At 43.3% G+C, this 21,591-nt stretch overlaps 1 protein-coding gene across 1 annotated transcript; it reads right to left on the bottom strand.

The window, feature by feature from the left end:
* Positions 1-1,989: 1,989 nt before the first annotated feature.
* On the bottom strand, positions 1,990-19,934 carry LOC308378751 (uncharacterized protein). Its single transcript, XM_080855735.1, has 17 exons — positions 19,765-19,934; positions 18,520-18,626; positions 18,171-18,310; positions 17,289-17,446; positions 16,569-16,727; positions 15,690-16,176; positions 15,356-15,460; positions 9,739-9,829; positions 8,671-8,894; positions 6,914-7,156; positions 6,639-6,737; positions 6,241-6,434; positions 5,371-5,545; positions 5,021-5,177; positions 4,612-4,765; positions 4,218-4,329; positions 1,990-4,114 (listed from the first exon to the last, which is right to left on the bottom strand). The coding sequence occupies exons 1-17, from the start codon at positions 19,777-19,779 to the stop codon at positions 3,927-3,929; spliced, it is 2,808 nt and encodes a 935-aa protein (XP_080711861.1). The 5' UTR covers positions 19,780-19,934; the 3' UTR covers positions 1,990-3,926.
* Positions 19,935-21,591: the final 1,657 nt, after the last annotated feature.

Raw genomic sequence — 21,591 nt, 5'->3', positions numbered from 1 at the left:
CAAATATTGGTAGGCTACCTAGATCCTCCTTTGCTCCTTATTGTCTCACCTCCTTCCTTCCCTTCTGCACCCCCCTCACTATGTTCTCTCTATAGCCGGCTGCCCTAAACATATAGGTGAAGCTCTTCCTGTTAAAGGGAGTTTTCCCTTGCCCCAATTGCCTTAGTTACCTTACCTCAAGGGGGTTTAGGCTTTGGGATCTGTAAAGCACCTAGAGACAATTTGGGTTTGTGAGCTCAGACATAACAAACACAAGAGCAAACCTTTTAAATTAAATCAGTTGTTGTTCCACATCTAGAGCAACTCCTTAAATAGGGGAGAGTGGGGTAAGTTGACCTAGTGGCTCATCTGTATCTGGGCCACACACACATACAATTTGTGTTCCTAGCCTGTCAAATAGTTTTGTTTATTTTTTGGCATATCAGGTATGATTAGTCTCACATCAAGTCATTTATCTCAGTTTGAAAAGTTATATATCAGTTGTATCAGAAACTGACAGTGTGTTAAAACATGTGAGTGAATTAGCAATTGTGTAGCTCTAGGTTGCTAAACTAAAACACTTTCCCCAAAATGGTGGCTGTGGGACAAAATTAGTCTTGTAGATAAGACGATACGAACCATCGGTTTACGTGAAGTTAAGTTGAATATTTGGTGTTTAAATGTTGCAGCCTAACAATGAATAACTGACATTATATATCATATTTTAGATGTACGTACCATAAGAATACAGAAGAAATATAGATAGAAGCTTCATTGTCGACTAGTAGCTCTAGTGGATGACAGAAATATTACTGTCACTATCATTTGTCCATCTTCAATATGCCTTTCCCCTACATATATGTCATGTTAGATGTTTGTTTGTCATTGGCTACAAAGTTTACGATTATATGGATGTTCGGAACATTATGTGGCATGATGATGAATAGCCTAAAAAGTTTGCAATTATTTCAAACATAGAGTCAACACTGAAAGTGAAAAACAAAGAATGATTGTTTAATTAAATGTAAGACTTCCATGTCAGTTGCTTGACCCTATAGACTTGGCAAACCATCTTCAGGTTTTCAGAGCTGTAGACAAATCACAAATAGTTGTAATATTTATTCCATGCAGACCTTTAAAATCAGCAAAAAGTAGAATTGAAGTATTAACACTCATTTGAATATTATTTATTAGTTGGTAACCATTTTCACAGACGGCTCAACTTACCCATAACTTAGGACAGGTTAAGCCACGAGACCACTTTTTTGAGAATCTATATTTTTGTGTCTATTTGAGCTAGGCACACTGCTAAGGTTTCAGCTGATAGCACACATATTGATCCTCTCTGGTTACATTACTTTTCCAACATTGCTCACACTTACCAAAACAATAAATAGAATAAAGTTGACACTACAATGACCCAACTGGAATCCATGTATTTTTCTATTTATTTTTTCTATGTCGTATGTAAAGTAGTATTAATTGTTACACTAGGTCTCTATTGCTCGTAGCTTGACTGTTCTGTCCCTTGTACGTCACTTTGGACAGCGCCTGCTTAATTACTTAAATTTAAAGGTGTGCCAAAACAATTCAGAACTCTGATATGTGGTTTGTGGACTTACCGGGAAATACATATTGAGAGGTTCCAAGTAATCAAGCCGTGCCTACACTGATCTACATTGAATTATTTCCTTGTGGTTAATGAATCAGTGCACAAGCAGGGTTTTTTCTAGACATTCAAGAGGAAATGCGTGTGAGCTAGCTGTTGTGTCTTTTCCACATAGTGGAAACTCTTACGGAATAGAATCACTGATAAACATCATTGATAAAATAACAGTATTTCAAGGAACTACAAGCTGTGTCAAAATAAAGATCACTATGTGCGATATAAAGTACAAAAGCGAACCGTTTTAAAAAAAAAGTTTTCACCATTATTTACAGGGAAGCAACTCCATGCCAAAGTGAGCCACTGTGCCAGTAGGGAAGGAAGACAAGAGTCTGAATTGGAGTCTCTATTAATGCATTTAATTCAGTTCGGATTTACAAGTTACAAAATGCTCTGATAGCATTCCAGTTTGCATTCTGAAAACAAAATTAAAATAAAACCCACACATTTAGAAATTGTAACTACTGTGCCCGCATACAGATGACAAGTCTTATCACCCTTTAATCTACAGTGATTCTCATCTCCTGCCCATCCACATCGGCCTACCAAGCCATCACAGGGCAGCGTGGACAATTATTTGTGACCGGATGACTTCATCCCTAAGATTAGGAGTGATGGGAGCGAGTGGGTGAGATGTTTAAACAGTACCTAGAGTGACTGATGACCGTTTACCTGAAATGAAATAAAAGACAAAAGCTGATGTTTTGTGAGGTCAGTCCTCAAGGCTAATGGCACTGCTCTGTTACTTGGCCACTTCAGAACACTCAGATCTTACGCCACATTTAAACTCGTACAGATTACACAAGAAAAGGAAACATTCACGTTTGATTTCCTCGTGCAAAATGTAATGCAGCACTTCCTTATTCACACTGTTGAATAATGAATTCAAAGCAGGAAAATCAAGGAACATGCAAAATAATCTTCAAACAGCACTTGTGACTGTTCCCTAAATCAACTGAACAATAGGTAATGAGATTGATGGACCATCAACATTTTGAAAACTACAAGAGCAAGGGGTAAGCAATGTTGACATTCCTTAAACGTGACTGATGGTTCCAGACAACAAGGGTGACGTAAATAAATCTGCTGGTCATGTGAAGGATACTGTAAAATGAGTAGGAGAGAGTAAGTATGTGATGAAAACATTGCATGTGTTGGGGCTTGCCTAAAAATTCAGGTAACCATGACAAAGTCAATATTTCAGGGTTGTTCGATTATGAGGACAAGTTCAAAAGACAAACAGTGGTTGAACAATGAACTACGCTTACTGAAGAATATGGATGACATTTTAGGGGGTAAGCCAATCAGAACGAACATGACTTGTGGGGATGCAGTTGACACTGTCAGGGAAATGAGTTCATAGTTACCACAGACATGCATTTGTTTTTTTTACATGAATTTGTAAATCTGTGAACGTATAGTTCAGGCCTTACTGAACAGACGTGTTCTTAGAGGGCAGGAGAGGAGAGTTTTCAGCATGCAGACTAATTCCCTCTGGTCCAGAGGTGTATAGATGTGAGACATACTGACCGGAGAAACTCAATGAACCCCTCATCAATGACTAAAAAGTCTACCGGAACACCTGAGGACAGTATTTGCTTTGTCAGAAAGCAGATGAATGCAAAAACGAGTTGATTTCTACACAAACCAATTGGAAGTTTGCTTAAACATATCAATTACAGCTTCCTGTCTAAACACAAGACAGAAATTAGATTAGAATATATAAACAGTGCGAACAAAAACTTTCTTTGGCTTCTATCCCGGGCAGCATTTCTTCAAAGAACAGAGCAAAAAAATGAAAAAGACCGGAGGAAAGAACACTGGGATATTGGGCCAAGTTTGAAAGCATTTAGTTGTGGTAGTCACAAACATTAAGGTGCAGCTAAGCGGGACTCAAGGCGCTGTCAAACTAGAAGGTAAGACTACATGACAGCGGAGTGGAAAACCCTCTACACCTCATCACCAGACATCCAGTCCCACGCCATGGCGGCCATCAGGGAAAATATTCACGTTATAAATACCACATTACTAAGCTGTATTCCTATGGGAGGGGGCTATGTGTGTATGATAAACTTTCAGTGGTGGGAAACTGGCAGTTGAGTTTAGACGAATCCTACACAGTCTGGCCCCTGGCCCCATGTAACCATCCACCTGCAAGTCTACCCATGATAAAGCCCAGGACTCCATTACCATGCTGGAGTCCACATACTCCAATCACCACAGCTGTGGGTGGCAGAGATGAGACAGGTTTTTGTGGGAGAGTGCTGGGGCTTTTCTGGTGTCAATTGATGGCACCACTGTTGTCGTCGTCGTCGGAGACCTGGTCCGGTGGGATGGCGCGCGTGTGGCTGGCACGGACGCTGGTCAGCAGCGGGCAGGAGGAAATGAGGTTGGCCACGCCCACCAGAGAGACCCCGGAACTGTCGAGGTTGATCTGGCTGAGCTGCGTCTGCCGCAAGAACTTCAGCCCTGAAGGGGGAGGGTAAGAGAGGGGAGAGGGTTAGAAGGCTGGGCTGTTTCAGTGCTCCTGTTTGCTAAAGCCTGGCCTGTGAGATTGCATGTTGGTGCTCACCGTGGTCGGTGATGCGTGTCCTACTGAGGTTGAGCTTCACCAGCTCTGAGCAGTGGATCAGGCCTCTCTTCACCACGGTGTCTCCCACTTGAGTACTGGCAAGGCCCAAGACCTGCAACACAAACATCAGTCAGTACAGCAATACTGATTATTACCAAAATCAATCAATAAATAAAATCACATATCTGAAAATGTGGAATCCAACACTAGGGATTATGGTTCTTTGTTAGCAAAAGACAATGAGCGATATTATTCAGAGAAGATGTCACCTCTCTGTGTTGATGTGGAAAAGTTTGATTGTGTGTGTGTATATCTCTATCTGCTGGACCATGCAGAGCAGGTGGTATGTTAAAGACAGGTGCGGGGGGATGTGGGGAGGTTTGCCGGGGAGCACCTGCAGATGTGGCAGGCGCGTGATGAGGGCAGCCACCCCTCGGCTGGTGACGGCACAGCGGTCCAGACACAGCTCCAGCAGCTCCTGCAGGCTGGCCAGAGGCGGTAGCCCCGCGTCCGTCACCTGCGTGTTGCACAGCGACAGCTTCTTCAGCCTGAGGGAAACAACAGGGACACAGCAGTTGAGAGATTTACTTCAGCCCGACGTTGCTCAACACGGCATGCTGTGTGTGTGTGTGTGTGTCTGTCTGTCTGTCTGTGTGTGTGTGTGTCTGCCTGTGTCTGTCTGTCTATCTGTGTGTGTCTGTGTGTGTCTGTGTCTGTCTGTCTGTGTCTGTCTGTCTGTGTGTGTGTCTGTGTGTGCGAATATTAAGGGGGTGTGTATGCATCCTGATGGTGTGTTACCAGACCTGGTCATGGCAGCCAGCTGGGTGACCCCCTGGTCAGTGACATGGGTGTAGTCAGTCAGGTCCAGCTCAGACAACATTCTGAGCCGTGACAGGAAGGCCAGCCCACTGTCCGTCACCGAGTGTCTGCCCGGAAGAGTCAGCTGAGTCAGCCTGAGACCTACAGACGTACACACAGAGCAGGCAGACAGACAGACACAGACAGACAGACACAAATACACACAAAACAGAGTATCATTAAGTTACTTATCCATCACGGTTATTTATCACAGGAAAACACACAACCAGAGCAGGGAATACAAGTTAGAAAACTCCAACATTAAACTGAAGGTCCTCTCAAAGCACGGACACACCTGAAATAAGCTCCAGTGTATGGTTGCCATCCTTGACGGGGATGCCGGCCAGGCTGAGACCAGAGAGGGTGGAGTGGGTTGCCAGGTGCTGCAGAGAATCCTCCCTCACGTCAGTGCCATCCAAGTGAAGCGTTTGCAAACAGCGCAGCTCAGCCAGGGCAGACACATCCGTTACCTAAGCAACAGAGGAAGACTGAACTCCTGAGAATCAACTCAAAGCCCTAATGAACTGGTTACCCTCTGATCCCAGTCACCCTCACATCCATCACCCAAAGGGGCAAAACTCGAGGGGCAATCTCCTCCTTATGGTCTTTTCATTTCATGAATGGCAAACACAAGGTCTGGAGTTATCTGGTCTGGCTTTATCTAAAAGGAGCCGCACCTACAGATACCATGATGAGCAAACTATCTGACTATGTGTGGTTGAAATGGGATTGTCCATTACAGTGTGAATGTTGGCTTTTGTGTGTTTATATGTGCAAACGTGTCCACACATTCATCTGAGCGAGTGCTAACCTTGGTGTGTTTGATGCTGAGCAGACGTAGCTGAGCGTGTGCTAACCTTGGTGTGTTTGATGCTGAGCAGACGTAGCTGAGCGTGTGCTAACCTTGGTGTGTTTGACGCTGAGCAGACGTAGCTGAGCGTGTGCTAACCTTGGTGTGTTTGATGCTGAGCAGACGTAGCTGAGCGTGTGCTAACCTTGGTGTGTTTGATGATGAGCGTGTGCTAACCTTGGTGTGTTTGATGCTGAGCAGACGTAGCTGAGCGTGTGCTAACCTTGGTGTGTTTGATGCTGAGCAGACGTAGCTGAGCGTGTGCTAACCTTGGTGTGTTTGATGCTGAGCAGACGTAGCTGAGCGTGTGCTAACCTTGGTGTGTTTGATGCTCAGCAGACGTAGCTGAGGCGTGGAGGAGGGCAGCTCTGCCAGCGTCGCCTCGGTGATGCCCGTCTGGTTCAGACTAAGCTGGTTGAGGGAGGACGGGGCAGAGCGCAGGAACACCACCATTCCAAAATCGCTTACTTTCGTCTGATCCAGCGCCAGAAACGTTAGACATTTCAGACCTGTCAACGAACAAAAGCACAAAGAGGAAAGTGTTGAGAACAGGTGCACGGAAAGACAAAGAGATCCAGAGACATTACCCTTAATGAGACTTAATGAGAGCACCTTGTCCGAATAGTTTATTACCAACTCAGTGATTTACAAAGAATGAATTAGCCCTAGGGATGGATGCATTCCAACAGGTGACTGTAGCCTAACCACAGTACCTGTGATGTGCTGCAGGCAGCAGTCAGTCAGCTTGCTGCAGGAGGACAGGTTAAGGTGCTGGAGCTTCAACAAGCTGGACAGGACCGAGAGCCCAGAGTCTGAGGCAAAAACAAACAAACACAGCAGATCCAATACATTGAGCACTGGTGAAACTAGACTTCCTTTCATTTAAAATACTAAGCTTTAACCTTTAATTCATTTAATTAAGAGAAAATTAATAAACCCCAACCACCATCCCTCCCCTTCCCCCCAGGCACAGGACCCCTTGGTGTACCCGTGATGAGAGGGGAGTTGACCAGGCTGAGGTGCTTGAGTGCGGTGAAGGCTCGCAGCTGCCTCAGCAGCTCGTTAGTGGAGTAGGAGTAGCTGCTGAGGACCAGCTTCTGCAGGGGGCAGCCGAAGAAGAGCTCCAGCGTGCGCGGACGCAGCAGCCGCTCACGGGCCATGTGGCCCAGCAGCAGCTCCGCCAGCTCCGGGGTCAGACCAGCCAGGCTGCTGCTGTACTGCATGCTGGGAGCTGAGAGAGAGAGAGAGAAGAAAGGAATAGTAATGAGGTGATACCACATATCTGCATTGGTAATGAAGCAAAGATGGAAAGTTCAAAGGAAGATTACTTTGAAATTCATGGCAGGGGAAACCCCAACCCAACACCCAGCCCAACTATTTCCTTTAGACCCGAGGCCTGCGCTAGCGTGCGAGTACTGCGGGTTCCAGCACAACAGAGTACGGCACGGCACGACACATTCTGACTGGGGAGTGTGGATGGGGGCTGGAAGACACTGATGCATGTGTGGGAGCAGGAGAAAGAAATGACTCTTAGGACTCGTGGGCAAAATATAAATATATGAATTAAATTAAATAAATAAATAAAAATCTTAAACTACAGAATGTTATTCGTGTTTGGAGAGTATCAAGTAATAACCCATGTTTTGGGTCTACTCTACCCCATTCCCAAAACGTTCTGAAGTCACGACACACCTCTACTCTACCCCATTCCCAAAACGTTCTGAAGTCACGACACACCTCTACTCTACCCCCTTCCCAAAACACTCTGAAGTCACGACACACCTCTACTCTACCCCATTCCCAAAACACTCTGAAGTCACGACACACCTCTACTCTACCCCATTCCCAAAACACTCTGAAGTCACGACACACCTCTACTCTACCCCCTTCCCAAAACACTCTGAAGTCACGGCACACCTCTACTCTACCCCCATTCCCAAAACACTCTGAAGTCACGACACACCTCTACTCTACCCCATTCCCAAAACACTCTGAAGTCACAACACACCTCTACTCTACCCCATTCCGAAAACACTCTGAAGGTCACGGCACACCTCTACTCTACCCCCATTCCCAAAACACTCTGAAGTCACGACACACCTCTACTCTACCCCATTCCCAAAACACTCTGAAGTCACGACACACCTCTACTCTACCCCATTCCCAAAAAGTTCTGAAGTCACGACACACCTCTACTCTACCCCATTCCCAAAAAGTTCTGAAGTCACGACACACCTCTACTCTACCCCATTCCCAAAAAGTTCTGAAGTCACGACACACCTCTACTTTATGCTCAGTCCTAAAGCTTTATGGAGTCACGCAGGGGCGTCCCTCTCTACCTTTAAGAAGCTCTTGAAGACCCAACTCTTCAGAGCGCACCTCCCTTCCTAACTGGCACCTTGGCTTAACTTGCACTTAGACAGTGACAGTCCCTCACTTGTTTTTCTTTCTATTTTGTTTTCTATTTCTTAAAAAAAAAAAGCAGTATTTATTGTTACACCAGGTTTTACTGCTCTTAGCTTGACTGTTCTCTCCCTTGTACGTCGCTTTGGACACAAGTGTCTGCTAAATGACTAAATGTCAAATGTAAATGTAAATGTCACGACACACCTCTACTGACTGATGAGTCTGGTATTTAGGTCAAATAGACCTTAGTTAATGGAGTGGAGGAAATAGAACACCCATGAATGGCATCCAGCACAGAGTGACTTCATCTAATGAGAGAGCAGTTTTTGGACTGCTTACCAGTCATGAGTGTGACTGTGGCCCGGGTGGCCATGACACAGAGGGATGGCACAGGGGGCGTTCTGAAGGGCTTCTTTGGGGGAGAGGGGTGCCCTTGTGGCCCCCGGGGGTCCTCCTCTTGAGCTGCCCTCTCGAGACGCTGCACTGCCGCCTGCCCTGCTGCACCAGGCAACACCTGAGCCTCCTCTGGGTGGTCTGCAGCAGGGTGATCACGCTCGCCTTCCCTACACACACACACACACACACACACACACACACACACGCACGAAAAAACAGGCACATACATACATACATACATACATACACACATACACCAAACACGCACACGCACAAATACATAAATAAACAAACACATTTTAATGCAAACACACAAAAACACACACATGTAGGTATGTATAAACCTCTTAGTTTACCACTCTGATACAAGTACAGTACAACAGTATCACACATTGGGGAAACTGTTACAACACCCTCTAAAGAGTGCCAGTTGGCCAAAAATTTTACTGACAGTTAACTCAATTTGGATTTGATCCAAGTACGGCTAGGTCACTTAGAGTATCCCCTTCATTGGCACTAATCCAAGTAGGGTAGTAAACGGAACTACAAAGCAGTGGTGGAATGCTGAAATCAATCAGCCTAGCAACTTTAGCCTGAGTTGCCAGAAGGGAGGTTGTGCAGAAAGGAGCATGAATTTACATATTCAAACAAATAATTAAACAGAATACATTTGCATGGTGATATATTGACATCTTAATTATTTTTCTCTGAACTCTCTGACTCATTTTCTCTGAAACCCTTCTTTAGAATCTAGCATGACCACAATCTAAAACTAATTAAAAAGTCTGGAGAGGGACAGGACATCAGTATAAGGAAGATTAAGTTAAGAGCTTGTAAGTCTCTCTCTCTCCCTCCCGCCCCCTCCCTCTCTGACTCACACATTCTAAAACACATGCCACATACTTCAGAAGCCAAACTTCTCACGACTATGCTGCTTGTCTTCAACTACTGCCAAATCAGACTGATCTGTTGGCACGCGCTACAAAGGTTAAGAGAACCGGAGGCGCTCACCTGAGGCGATTGCCGTGATCAGGCCACCTGTGCCGTGGCTCCAGTGGTCCTCTTCCGCGGTTCTCAGGGAAGAAGGGTAATCGCGGTAGACCTGTGGTCACACAGGAGAGGAAAGGAATTATTACAGTGCATGAAATGCCCTGTATTGTTATTCCTAGGCTTCTTCATCGTATTACAGTGCATGAAATGCCCTGTATTGTTATTCCTAGGCATTTTCTTCTTATTATTTTTTCTTACCTTTTTCTGCGATTAATTCAGCTCGAACCGCTTAATTTACAAACTTCGTTCAAACTTTGTCGTGTAGGTCTTGTAAAGGACACTTATGCTATGTATTTTTCACTTTTCTAAACTTTATACTTTTTAAGATATTAAATAAACTGACACCTGCGCCAAGGTTCCAAGGCTCCTCTTCTCTCTGTCTCTCTCCATTCAACTGTATAACTAGGAACATTAAGAGAAACCTTCCATACTGTACTTTTTTCTCTCCATCTTTCTCTTTATCTCTCTCAGTCTACTTTCTCTCACACTCCATCTCTCTGCTTCACTCCATTTTTCTCTTCTTCTTTCAATATTTTCTCTTTTCACTCTCTCTTTATTGTTTTTATCCAGAGCCACTCTTATTCACTCTTCTTTCCTTTCTTTTTTCTTTCTTCCACTCTTCTTTCCTACTTCCACTCTTCTTTCTTCTTCCACTCTTCTTTCCTTTCTTCTTCCCTTCTTCCACTCTTCTTCCCTTCTTTTACTCTTCTTTCCTTCTTTCACTTCTTTCCTTCTTCCACTTCTCTTCCCTTCTTCCACTCTTCTTTCCTATCTTCACTCTTCTTTCCTTTCTTCTTTCCTTCTTCCACTCTTTTTCCTTTCTTCTTTCCTTCCTTCACTCTTCTTTCTTTTATTCTTCCTTTCTTAACTTTTGCTCTCTTCTATCAATCTACTTTCTTTTTTTCTTTATTCCTGACACCCTTTTTTCCTTCTTCCACTCTTGTTTCCTTCTTTCACTCTTTTTTCTTTCTTTACTCTTCTATTCTTTCTTCTTTCCTTCTTCCACTCTTCTATCCTTCTTTCACTCTTCTTTCTTTTTATTCTTCCTTTCTTAACTTTTGCATTTTATGCACTGGTATTTCCTTCAGGAAATGCATTTTCTAGTTATTACAGTGCATGAAATGCCCTGCATTGTTATTCCTAGGCTTCTTCTTCTTCTTATTACAGTGCATGAAATGCCCTGTATTGTTATTCCTAGGCTTCTTCTTCTTCTTCTTCTTATTCTTGTTACCTTTTTCTGCGATTAATTCAGCTCGAACCGCTTAACTTAGAAACATCGTTCAGACTTTGTCGCGTAGGTCTTGTAAAGGACACTTATGCTATGTATTTTTCACTTTTCTAAACTTTATAATTTTTGAGATATTAAAGAAAAACGAATACAAATTTTCCCATTGACTTACATTGGGCCATTATGACATCATAATAGGGTCATTAAACTGGCTTGCACCTGTGCTTCACTGACACCTGCGCCAAGGTTCCAAGGCTCATCTTCTCTCTGTCCTTCTCCATTCAACTGTATAACTAGGAATATTAAGAGACACCTTCCATTCTCTATTTTTTTTCTCTCTATCCCTCTTACTCTACTTTCTCTCACACTCCATCTCTGTGCTTTACTCCATTTTCTCTCAGTCTTTCAATTTTTTCCCTTTTTACTCTCTCTTTACTGTCTTTATCCAAAGCCACTTTTGTTTACTCTTCTTTCCTTTCTTCCAATCTTCTTTCCTTTCTTCTTCCACTCTTCTTTCCTTCTTCCACTCTTCTTTCTTCTTTTACTCTTCTTTCCTACTTTTACTCTTCTTTCCTTTTTTCTTTCCTTCTTCCACTCTTCTTTCCTTTCTAACTCTTCCTTTCTTCTTTTACTCTCCTTTCCTTTCTTCTTTCCTTCTTTCACTCTTTTATTCTTCCTTTCTTAACTTTTGCATTTCATGCACTGGTATTTCCTTCAGGAAATGCATTTTCTAGTTCTTTTGACCTTTTTCTGCGATTAATTCAGCTCGAACCGCTTAACTTAGAATCTTCTTTCAAACTTTGTCGCGTAGGTCTTGTAAAGGACACTTATGCTATGTATTTTTCACTTTTCTAAACTTTATACTTTTTAAGATATTAAAGAAAAAATTATCTAAATTTTCTCATTGACTTACATTGGGCCATTATGGCATCATAATAGGGTCATTAAACTGGCTTGCACCTGTGCTTCACTGACACCTGCGCCAAGGTTCCAAGGCTCCTCTTCTCTCTGTCCCTCTCCATTCAACTGTATAACTAGGAATTTTAAGAGACACCTTCCATACTTTACTTTTTTCTCTCTCCTTCTTTCTCTCTATCCCTCTCACTCTACTTTCTCTCACACTCCATCTCTCTGCTTCACTCTTTTTTTCTCCTTCTTTCAATATTTTCCCTCTTCACTCTCTCTTTACTGTCTTTATCCAGTGCCACTCTTGTTCACTCTTCTTTCCTTCTTCCACTCTTCTTTCCTTCTTTTATTCTTCTTTCTTTTTTTCTTTCCTTCTTCCACTCTTCTTTCTTTTCTTCTTTCCTTCTTCCACTCTTCTTTACTTTCTTCACTCTTCTTTCCTTCTTCCACTCTTCTTTCCATTCTTCACTCTTCTTTCTTTTCTTCTTTCCTTCTTCCACTCTTCTTTCCTTTTTTCACTCTCCTTTCCTTCTTCCACTCTTCTTTCCTTTCTTGACCCTTCTTTCCTTTCTTCTTTCCTTCTTTCACTCTTCTTCCTTTTCTTCTTCCTTTCTTAACTTTTGCATTTCATGCACTGGTATTTCCTTCAGGAAATGCATTTTCTAGTTATTCTTTGTACCGAACTTCTGCGCTTAATTCAGCTCGAACCGCTTAACTTAGAAACTTCGTTCAAACTTTGGCTCGTAGGTCTTGTAAAGGACACTTATGCTATGTATTTTTCACTTTTCTAAACTTTATACTTTTTAAAATATTAAAGAAAAACTAATACAATTTCTCCCATTGACTTACATTGGGCCATTATGACATCATAATATGGTCTTTAAACTGACTTGCACCTGTGCTTCACTGATACCTGCGCCAAGGTTCCAGGGCTCTTCTCTCTCTGTCCCTCTCCATTCAACTGTATAACTAGGACTATTAAGAGACACCTTCCATACTCTACTTTTTTCCTCTCTCCTTCTTTCTCTCTATCCCTCTCACTCTACTTTTTCTCACACTCCATCTCTCTGCTTCAGTCTTTTTTCTCTCCTTCTTTCAATATTTCCCTCTTCACTCTCTATTTACTGGCTTTATCCAGAGCCACTCTTGTTCACTCTTCTTTCCTTCTTCCACTCTTCTTTCCTTTCTTCTTTCCTTCTTCCACTCTTCTTTTCATCTTTCACTCTTTTTTCTTTTCTTCTTTCACTCTTCAACTTTTCTTTCTATTCTTCTTTCCTTCTTCAACTTTTCTTTCCTTTCTTCTTTCCTTCTTTCACTCTTCTTTCTTTTCTTCTTCTCTCCTTTCCTTCTTCCACTCTTCTTTCGTTCTTTCACTCTTCTTTTCTTTCTTCTTCCCTTCTTCCACTCTTCTTTCCTTCTTCCACTCTTCTTTCCTTCTTTTACTCTTCTTTCCTTTCTTCTTTCACTCTTCTTTCTTTTCTTCTTTCCTTCTTCCACTCTTCTTCCCTTCTTCCGCTCTTCTTTCCTATCTTCACTCTTCTTTCCTTCTTCCACTCTTCTTTCCTTCTTGTACTCTCCTATCATTTCTTCTTTCCTTCTTTCACTCTTACTTCTTTTATTCTTCCTTTCTTAACTTTTGCATTTCATGCACTGGTATTTCCTTCAGGAAATGCATTTTCTAGTTTATATTCTCAGCAAACAATTCCAACCTCACAGTTAAGTTTCACAGCCGTGAGAATCCCAAAAGAAACTATGCATATGAGATGGACACCCTTTGAGCATTCACATGGCTCCATTAACTACCAGCAAATTATAAACAAAACGACACTAGCTCATAATCCATATATTCCGTTCACGGTTCCTAGTACACAGTTCAAATACCCTCTTCCTTTCCGAGCAACCCCTACACAGACACAGTTCCCATATAATCACACACACTGATAACGAGACCCACATGCCGCTCATGAGCATCCTGCTTCTCTTAGCTGCTTCGCTCTGCTCTGCTCACACACACTCCTCTCTGCACCCTGTGTAAAGCTCCTCCACGCAGACGATCCTAGCACGATAGCCAGGACGCCAGGACAGGCACTCTGCGTACAGAGACGGACTTTGCCCAGACTCTGGATCAGGGCACAAACTGGGACAAATACGGCCATTGGTCTCTTTCTCAACCTATACCTTTCCATTCTACCGGCTCACTTCACTTCTATGGTGTAATTTTTGTGTCAAAACTCACACATGCGAGGAAACGTCTATTCGAGTGAATTTTAGGTTTTCTCAAGCGTGACTTTCGTCTGCGAACTCAATTTTAGCAACTACGAGAGGAAAACAACTGGCTATACTATAGTTCAGAGGTACTCAATAGGCGGACCCAGACGCAATCAAATTTGGACCGAAGCCGAAATCAACATTGTAATTTAATTATGATCCAAGCGAGTTTTAATTGATGCGTGAATTTGCGCTATATATTTTTGTCCTACTCGATGTGGTTTCTATCTTCCGTGTCCAATCCAGAGGTCGAATCAGGAGCTGTAATAACAGCATCAATATGACAACTCACTCACTCAATGTTGGCCGCGAGGTCTCCATGGGTCACGCAGGTTGTGTGTGTCAATACCAGCAACGCGGGCAGATAGATTTGTGAACGGTATCTTTTCCCAGCAAACGAAAATCATGGTGTGCTTTAAACCCGACAAAAAACAAATTTAATACAGAGTGGACTGACAAGTATGCATTTGTGCTGCTTGTGGGGAGGACAAAACCGATGTATTTAATCTGCAACGAGACGGTTGCCCTTGACAAAAGTGGTAGAGTGAAACGTCACTATAAAACAAAGCATGCACACTTCGAACAGAAATACCCGTAGAACTCTGAGGTAAGGGGAAGAAAAATAAACCCACTGCAATCATACCAAGCAACATGCAGTGTAATAGTTAGATCAGCAACACAACAAGAGCGTGCATACCTTACCATAGGCTGCCTTTTCAACCATGAATATGGTGGAGAAAAAAAATACAGAAGCACACTCAACTAATGAACACTTACATCAGTGCCTCCGCCTGGCCTTCACACCGTTTATGCTCAAGTTTAAACCACCAAAAAAGTGTCACCTTTCACACAAATAAGGCCAGACCACATCACCTTTTGTGCATAGTTCGAGCGTTTTTGTTGGAATTATGTTTTGGGATTTTGACCGTCACTGTTCCGGACCCTAGACTGAATGGAAATTTGGTGAGTGGACCTTTTGGGTTTCTAATGGAGTACCCCGGCTATAGTTACTTCACACTAGAGAACAACAGCGCCAGGAGGGTTTGAAACCTGACTGAGGTCAAGGACATGCACTTCTGCCGAGGGCCTTCCTAGGTAAGGTAACCTGAGAGAAGCTGCCTGGTGGCCCAGTGTGTTTTAGAGGTTTCCAGGGGCCGAATGTGAGAAGCAGTTTACCGTTGAGCAGGTATTGGGGGTCAGCCGGCTCCTCCTCTGGACGCTCCTCGTCCTCAGAGCTCCCGCCGTCCTGGGCCTCGCCTGGGACCAGCTTGTGGCCCCGGCCTGAAAGAGAGAGAGAGAGAGAGAGGTGTTCATTCATTAGGAGCCTCCTCAGACTGGACCTGTTTGTGAGACACACTTCTGCCATACTGGGTCTCATGTTCATGGTGTGTATCAGAAAAGAAACCAACAACCAAAAGCCTCCCATAAACGTTAAAGTTAATAAAGTTAATATATTTTTAATATATTTTTTTCCTAAAACACCTTCTCCAGGCAGCATGCTTCCACTCACCCCACTGGTGTGATGGGCCGACGAGTGGGGGACCCCCTCCTGGGATGCCGGCATAGCCCAGCGCCTCCTCCCACACCTGCTGCGGCAGTGGAGGAGGAATGCCCTGGTGCTCCTGCTCCTCCTGCTCTGCAGCTGGCACCTCTCCTGGCGGAGGGGCAGGCGGTTGGTCAGGGGCAGAGACGGGGGCAGGGGGAGGCGTTGGCTCCTCTTGGGGCTGCCTCCAGGCCAGGCGGGCGGCGGGGCTGGGCGGGTCGGCGGGCGTCTCTGGGGGGGTGGTCTGGATGCAGAGGGCAGCGTTGGGCGTGAGGCCCAAGAAGTGCAGGGAGCAGGCCAGCTCGGCCTCACCAAAGCGTTTCCGTGGAAATCCCTGAAGCAGGGAGAAGGCGGGCAGGGAAGGGTGGCGCCCAGCGATGTGCTCCACCACGTGGCGAAGGGGGGCATCGGAGGGGAAGCGCTCCCGCATGGACTCCCCAGAAGGCAAGCGAATCTGTCTCAACCCAAGAACAGAAACGTGACACATGATGATAACAGAACTACAATTTAAATAGAGAGCCATGATCTGAAGCGTGGAAAAACACTACAAACATTACACACAGCAATAAGCTTTTTTGACTGTAAACCACTTAATGTGATATAGTTAAGGCCACTAGGTGGCAGGCTATTTCATAACTGACAACAAAATTGGTGCACTGTAGTCAGTGAGGCAGTTCTGTAAAATGAGTCACTCCTTATTGCTAACATGTATCAGCTTTAGTATTATTCAACCGTCTACAAATAACAACGATGACTGGACAGATGGTCATAGAAAGGGTGTCCTCTGAAAACATCTGCAAGAGTTACCTTACTCTACATGAACCGTGTCTTTGGGTTTGCCCTTACCATTAGAAGACAGTGGTTATCAACACTGGTCTGTACACGCCCACCCAGCTTCTGGCCCTGGGCACCGGAGACTGGGCCCTCAGCTGGGCTCTCAGGCTGAGTCTTCTCCTGCAGGATACGCCGGTCCTCAGCAATCCGCTTCAGCACCAGCTCACGCTCCTGCCAGAAGCACACAAGCATGTGAGTGCAGACACACAGACACAGACACAGACACAGACACAGACACAGACACACACTAAAGCACAGACACCTTTCTGATTAGGATTAGTGAATTATTAGTTAAATGAATGAATCCCAAATGTTTCTCTTTGTTATCATGACAATAACACTAGCTTCTCAAATAAAATACTCTTCTCTGACATTGACTGCCTTCCCTTAACTGCTGCCATCTTATAGCCAACAAGTTTAGTTTAGCAGTCCAAGTTTCACACCTTTTATGAGTGCACTCTGGGAGCAAGGGAATGGTGGGTGGATTCAAACTGTCAAACCCAGCATTAACTTTTCTCTCATCCTCAGTGCAGATCCAGCACATTGAGTTCAGATCAACTTTTTCAATCGCAAACTAATGAGTATCGATTTGCAGGGAAAACTTATTTTAAACGCAAACAAAGAGGCCTGGTTCAAAACACACAAAAATGACTTCATAACGGAAATACTTCATAGGGACTCTGGTGTCAAGTTGGAGCAGTGAGGTTCTGCAGCCACTGCGTCTCCTCACACCTGTTTTTTCTGCCTCTTCTCTGCACGTGCCACCTCAGCTCCTCGCAGCCTCTGCTGGTCCTCGAATATGCTGCGGTCTTGCCTGATGCGCATATCCAGCGGCGGGGGCTCAGTGGACGAGCCTGGAGCTGACGGCTGGCCCAGGGTCAGGGAGGCACCTGTGGGAGGCAGTGTGTCAGAGAGGTCGGACTGGATTCTCTTACTGACCAGTGGTGTTTGTCATGAGGTTCGCCTGAATTTGCTTACTGACCAGTGGTGTTTGTCATGAGCTGATGGTCATGTTTAAAGACAAACTAAATCGACCAACTTCATGGCTTTGTGGGAAGTAGTATGTGAACCCCCTTTTTATTTCTAGGGGATAATTAGTCAGATATTTGAATATGTGAGATAACAATCAGATATGATCTGCAGGGTTCTCTTGCACTGTCTAATGTCAGTGCTTATCAGTCTTCTATCAGGAGGAACTGGAAAAGAAATGGAAGCATGGGAAGATAGCAAGAAGGAAGACGCTTTTCTCCAAGAAGATTGCTTCCTCTGTGTAGATTTCCATTATTAGTATTGCAGTAAACATGCTTTTTAATTTGGGTAGTACCAGTGGAGTCACACTCAAAATCCTGCAATGCTTGCATTTAATTGGATTCTTGGAAGGATTACAAACTTTTAGGGGATTAATTTGCCAGACTCAGCTTTTTGTATCTTGCAGTGGAAATAAAGGCTCCTGTAGTCAAACAACAAATTAACACACTAGAAAAACCAACATAAAAGATCAGCCTTTGAGAGAAGTTTCTGGAAAAGATTAATAATAAAAACATAGAATAAGAGATAAGATTAAATGGTTAAAATATATATGATTTAAAATTATTTTCATATAAACCCACCAACCTATACTCTCTGGACTGTCTTGTGTGGCATCTTGAAGTGAAGGATTCTCTTTGGGTGGATTGAAGGCAGAGAAAGCCGTCCCTGTGGGCTGGCCAGGCTGTTTCACCAGCTTGTGTCTGGGACTTCCACCTTGCAGGAGCCTGTAGAGAACAAGAGCCTTTACAATTAGTGTACCTAAACTATTGATATAGTCAGAAAGTGTGGGCTGATGTTGTTGCAAATGATTGCATATTAGGCTGTCACTTCAGAACATCTAAATGGACAGTAAAATAGTAATTCAGCATAGCATTTACTGTACAGGCTCTGCTCTGTCTGAACAGATGTAGTCTTGATATCAATCACAGCTCACCATTCTGCAGCCTCTGGCACTGAGAAGTGTCCTGCTCGCATCGCCGCTTGAATCTGGTCTTCACCGAAGCCCATCTCAGTAAGGGTGCGGAAAAACTCCCCGATAGTCTTCAGCCGTGAACACAATGAGAAATGAAGAGGCATAATCAGCAACTGTTTAGATGTCAAATTACTTGAGGGCAATAATAACACACACTGTCACAGTGCATAACACACACACACACACACACACACACACACACACACACACACACACACACACACACACACACACACACACACACACACACACACACAATGCAGGAAAATGTGTGTGTGTGCCTACTACCCAGCACTAGAGGTCAACAGTGTTCAATTAAATAGGGTACAGCTCTCCACAATGAAGGGGTCAGCAAATCAGCAGAATTCGTACTGATGAATGTGTGTAGTTAAAGGGGCAACATTACTTAAGTTCTAAACATCTAAATTGCCTCTAGTAACCAATCTATGCGAAACTTCCTGACTAAGTCCTTAGCAGACTACTTTAAAAGCGTACACGTTACACCATAGTATTAAATTATAAATGAACGTTATCATACCATAGCATTTAACTTTAGAGTGGCTTACTCTTGACAAGAGATAACGTAACGTCAACTCTGCTGTTAACTCTGTCAAATCAGCAAACAATACACAGTTGTACAATCCAGACAGCACCATCAGAAGTTCGGTTTAGTTGTCAAATAGGTAGAAATTACCCAACTTTAGTTATATTAACTGCGTACCTAATACTCAGATGCTAACGTACGCTAGCTAGATAACGTTTGTGGGCTAGCAAGTAAATTAGCCATCTTAAATATATAGCCCTAGGCCCAATCACGTGCAATTAACGTGTTATTCTAACACACATGAAAATGTTCTTCAACGAATACAGTAAGCTAGTAAGACCTGGTACTTAACGTTCCCAAGATCACTTACGTAGCTAACGCAAGCTGCCTTTACCAATGCAAAGTAGCAACTCAGCGTTAGCTGTTTACCTAGCAAGCTGCCATTAGTAAGCTAGCAAGATGTTGAGACTGTTAACGTTACGTTACTTCACAGACTTTGAAGTTGAAACTAGCTTCAACGTAATTGCTATAACAAAGCCATTTCGATAATGTCATCTACCCATGTCAACCAACTGAAACACCGTTTTACTTTTGTTGGCTAGCTAACATACGGATAAAAGACACATTCTTGTAGATTTTAACGTTATCAGGTTTAATCTCACCGGAGAGGAATCCATGCGTACTACACTCGGTTTCCTATAGTAAATGTTTTAAGAGCAGGTAAATATACTTGCTGCGTTGATTTTCTAATGGTTATTTGCTTACTAGCTGAAAAAAGGCTAGTTCAAGCATCAATTTGCTTTGCCAGTCAACATTTACAAGTTTCGTCCACTTCGCGTGACCACTGATTAATCCAGTAGTTATGATTGACTGTAAAGGACACGCCCATAAACAATAAGATACTTACGATTCCCCTTTAGCATGTCTTCACTGTATTGCCTCACTGAGCTAGTAAATAGTTATTTAATAATGTTAGGCTACTAAAGTAAAATAAGTGTCACTTTTATCTCTATACTTATACTCAAGAAGTTGAATCAATGTGTGGCACTAAATCACGCCAACTAATTTTGACAGTAAGGATAACATATGGGCTAAAGGCCTACAATGTAATGTCTTTAAGGTGAAGTAGCCTAAGTGATTTCTTGACGTTATGCCAGCACTGAAGTGCATTTGTTAACCGTTTCCTTTAAATAATGGCCTATGAATTATATCGCCTTACTAAGTCTATAAACAGTTTGATCTTGACAACTACTACTTAACTAGGCTACATTAAATTTGCTCAGTGAAGGTGTTGTAGCATAGGCCTACAGAGCAGCACGGTATTTAGACAGTGGAAAATGGAGTGTACGATAGCACAGCATAGTAATCTGGAAATCAATTTCTCTGGAAGCAAAACCACTGACAATGTTTAACAAACCACCTTTATTTTCGGTGTCAATCCTCAGATATGTGTCATAATGTTTTTGTAAAGAACCCCTATATAAACCTGTTAGCTTTGAAAGAAACATTATGCAGCCATTTGCTACTTTCTGAGGGCTGTTTTCCTGGGCAACTAGTTAGATAATACATGGTCATGTGAAGAACAGATAAACACACCCGGGATTCCCACTATGGGCCAGTTTTCCATGCAGAATATTCCACTTATTTGCGTTAAAAAAACTCTTTGGTTGCTTTCGCAGTATGCATCAGGTCATTGTCCATCTGCATTGTGAAGCGCCGTCCAATGAGTTCTGAAGCATTTGGCTGAATATGAGCAGATACTATTCCCCCAAACACTTCAGAACTCATCCTGCTGCTTTAGTCAGCAGTCACATCATCAATAAATACAAGGGAACCAGTTCCATTGGCAGCCATACATGCCAACGCCATAACACTACCTCCACTATGCTTCACTATTGATGTGGTATGCTTTGGATCATGAGCAGTTCCTTCCCTTCGCCATACTCTTCATTTCCCATCATTATGGTACGAGTTGATCTTTGTCTCATCTGTTCATAAGATGTTGCTCCAGAACTGTACAGGCTCTTTTAGATGTTTTGGCAAACTCTAATCTGGTCTTCCTGTTTTTGAGGCTCACCAATGGTTTACATCTTGTGGTGAACCCTCTGTATTGACTCTGGTGAAGTCTTCTCTTAATGGTTGACTTTGACACAGATATGCCTACCTCCTGGAGAGTGTTCTTGACCTGGCCAACTGTTGTGAAGGGGTTTTTCTTCACCAGAGAAATAATTCTTCTGTCATCCACAACAGTTGTTTTCCATGGTTCTCCGGGTCTTTTGGTGTTGCTGAGCTCACCTGTGTTCACTTTCTTATTAAGAATGTACAAAACAGTGGATTTGGCCACACCTAATGTTTGTGCTATCTCTCTGATGGGTTTGTTTCGATTTTTCAGCCTAATGATGGCCTGCTTCACTGATAGTGACAGCTCTTTGGACATCATATTGAGAGTTGACAGCAACGGATTCCAAACACAAATACCACACTTGAAA

Source organism: Sprattus sprattus (genome assembly GCF_963457725.1).
Source record: "Sprattus sprattus genome assembly, chromosome: 17".
In the NCBI taxonomy this organism is placed as follows: domain Eukaryota; kingdom Metazoa; phylum Chordata; class Actinopteri; order Clupeiformes; family Clupeidae; genus Sprattus; species Sprattus sprattus.
The sequence above is the reverse complement of the archived record's forward strand: the minus strand, read 5'-3'. Positions and strand labels throughout refer to the sequence as shown.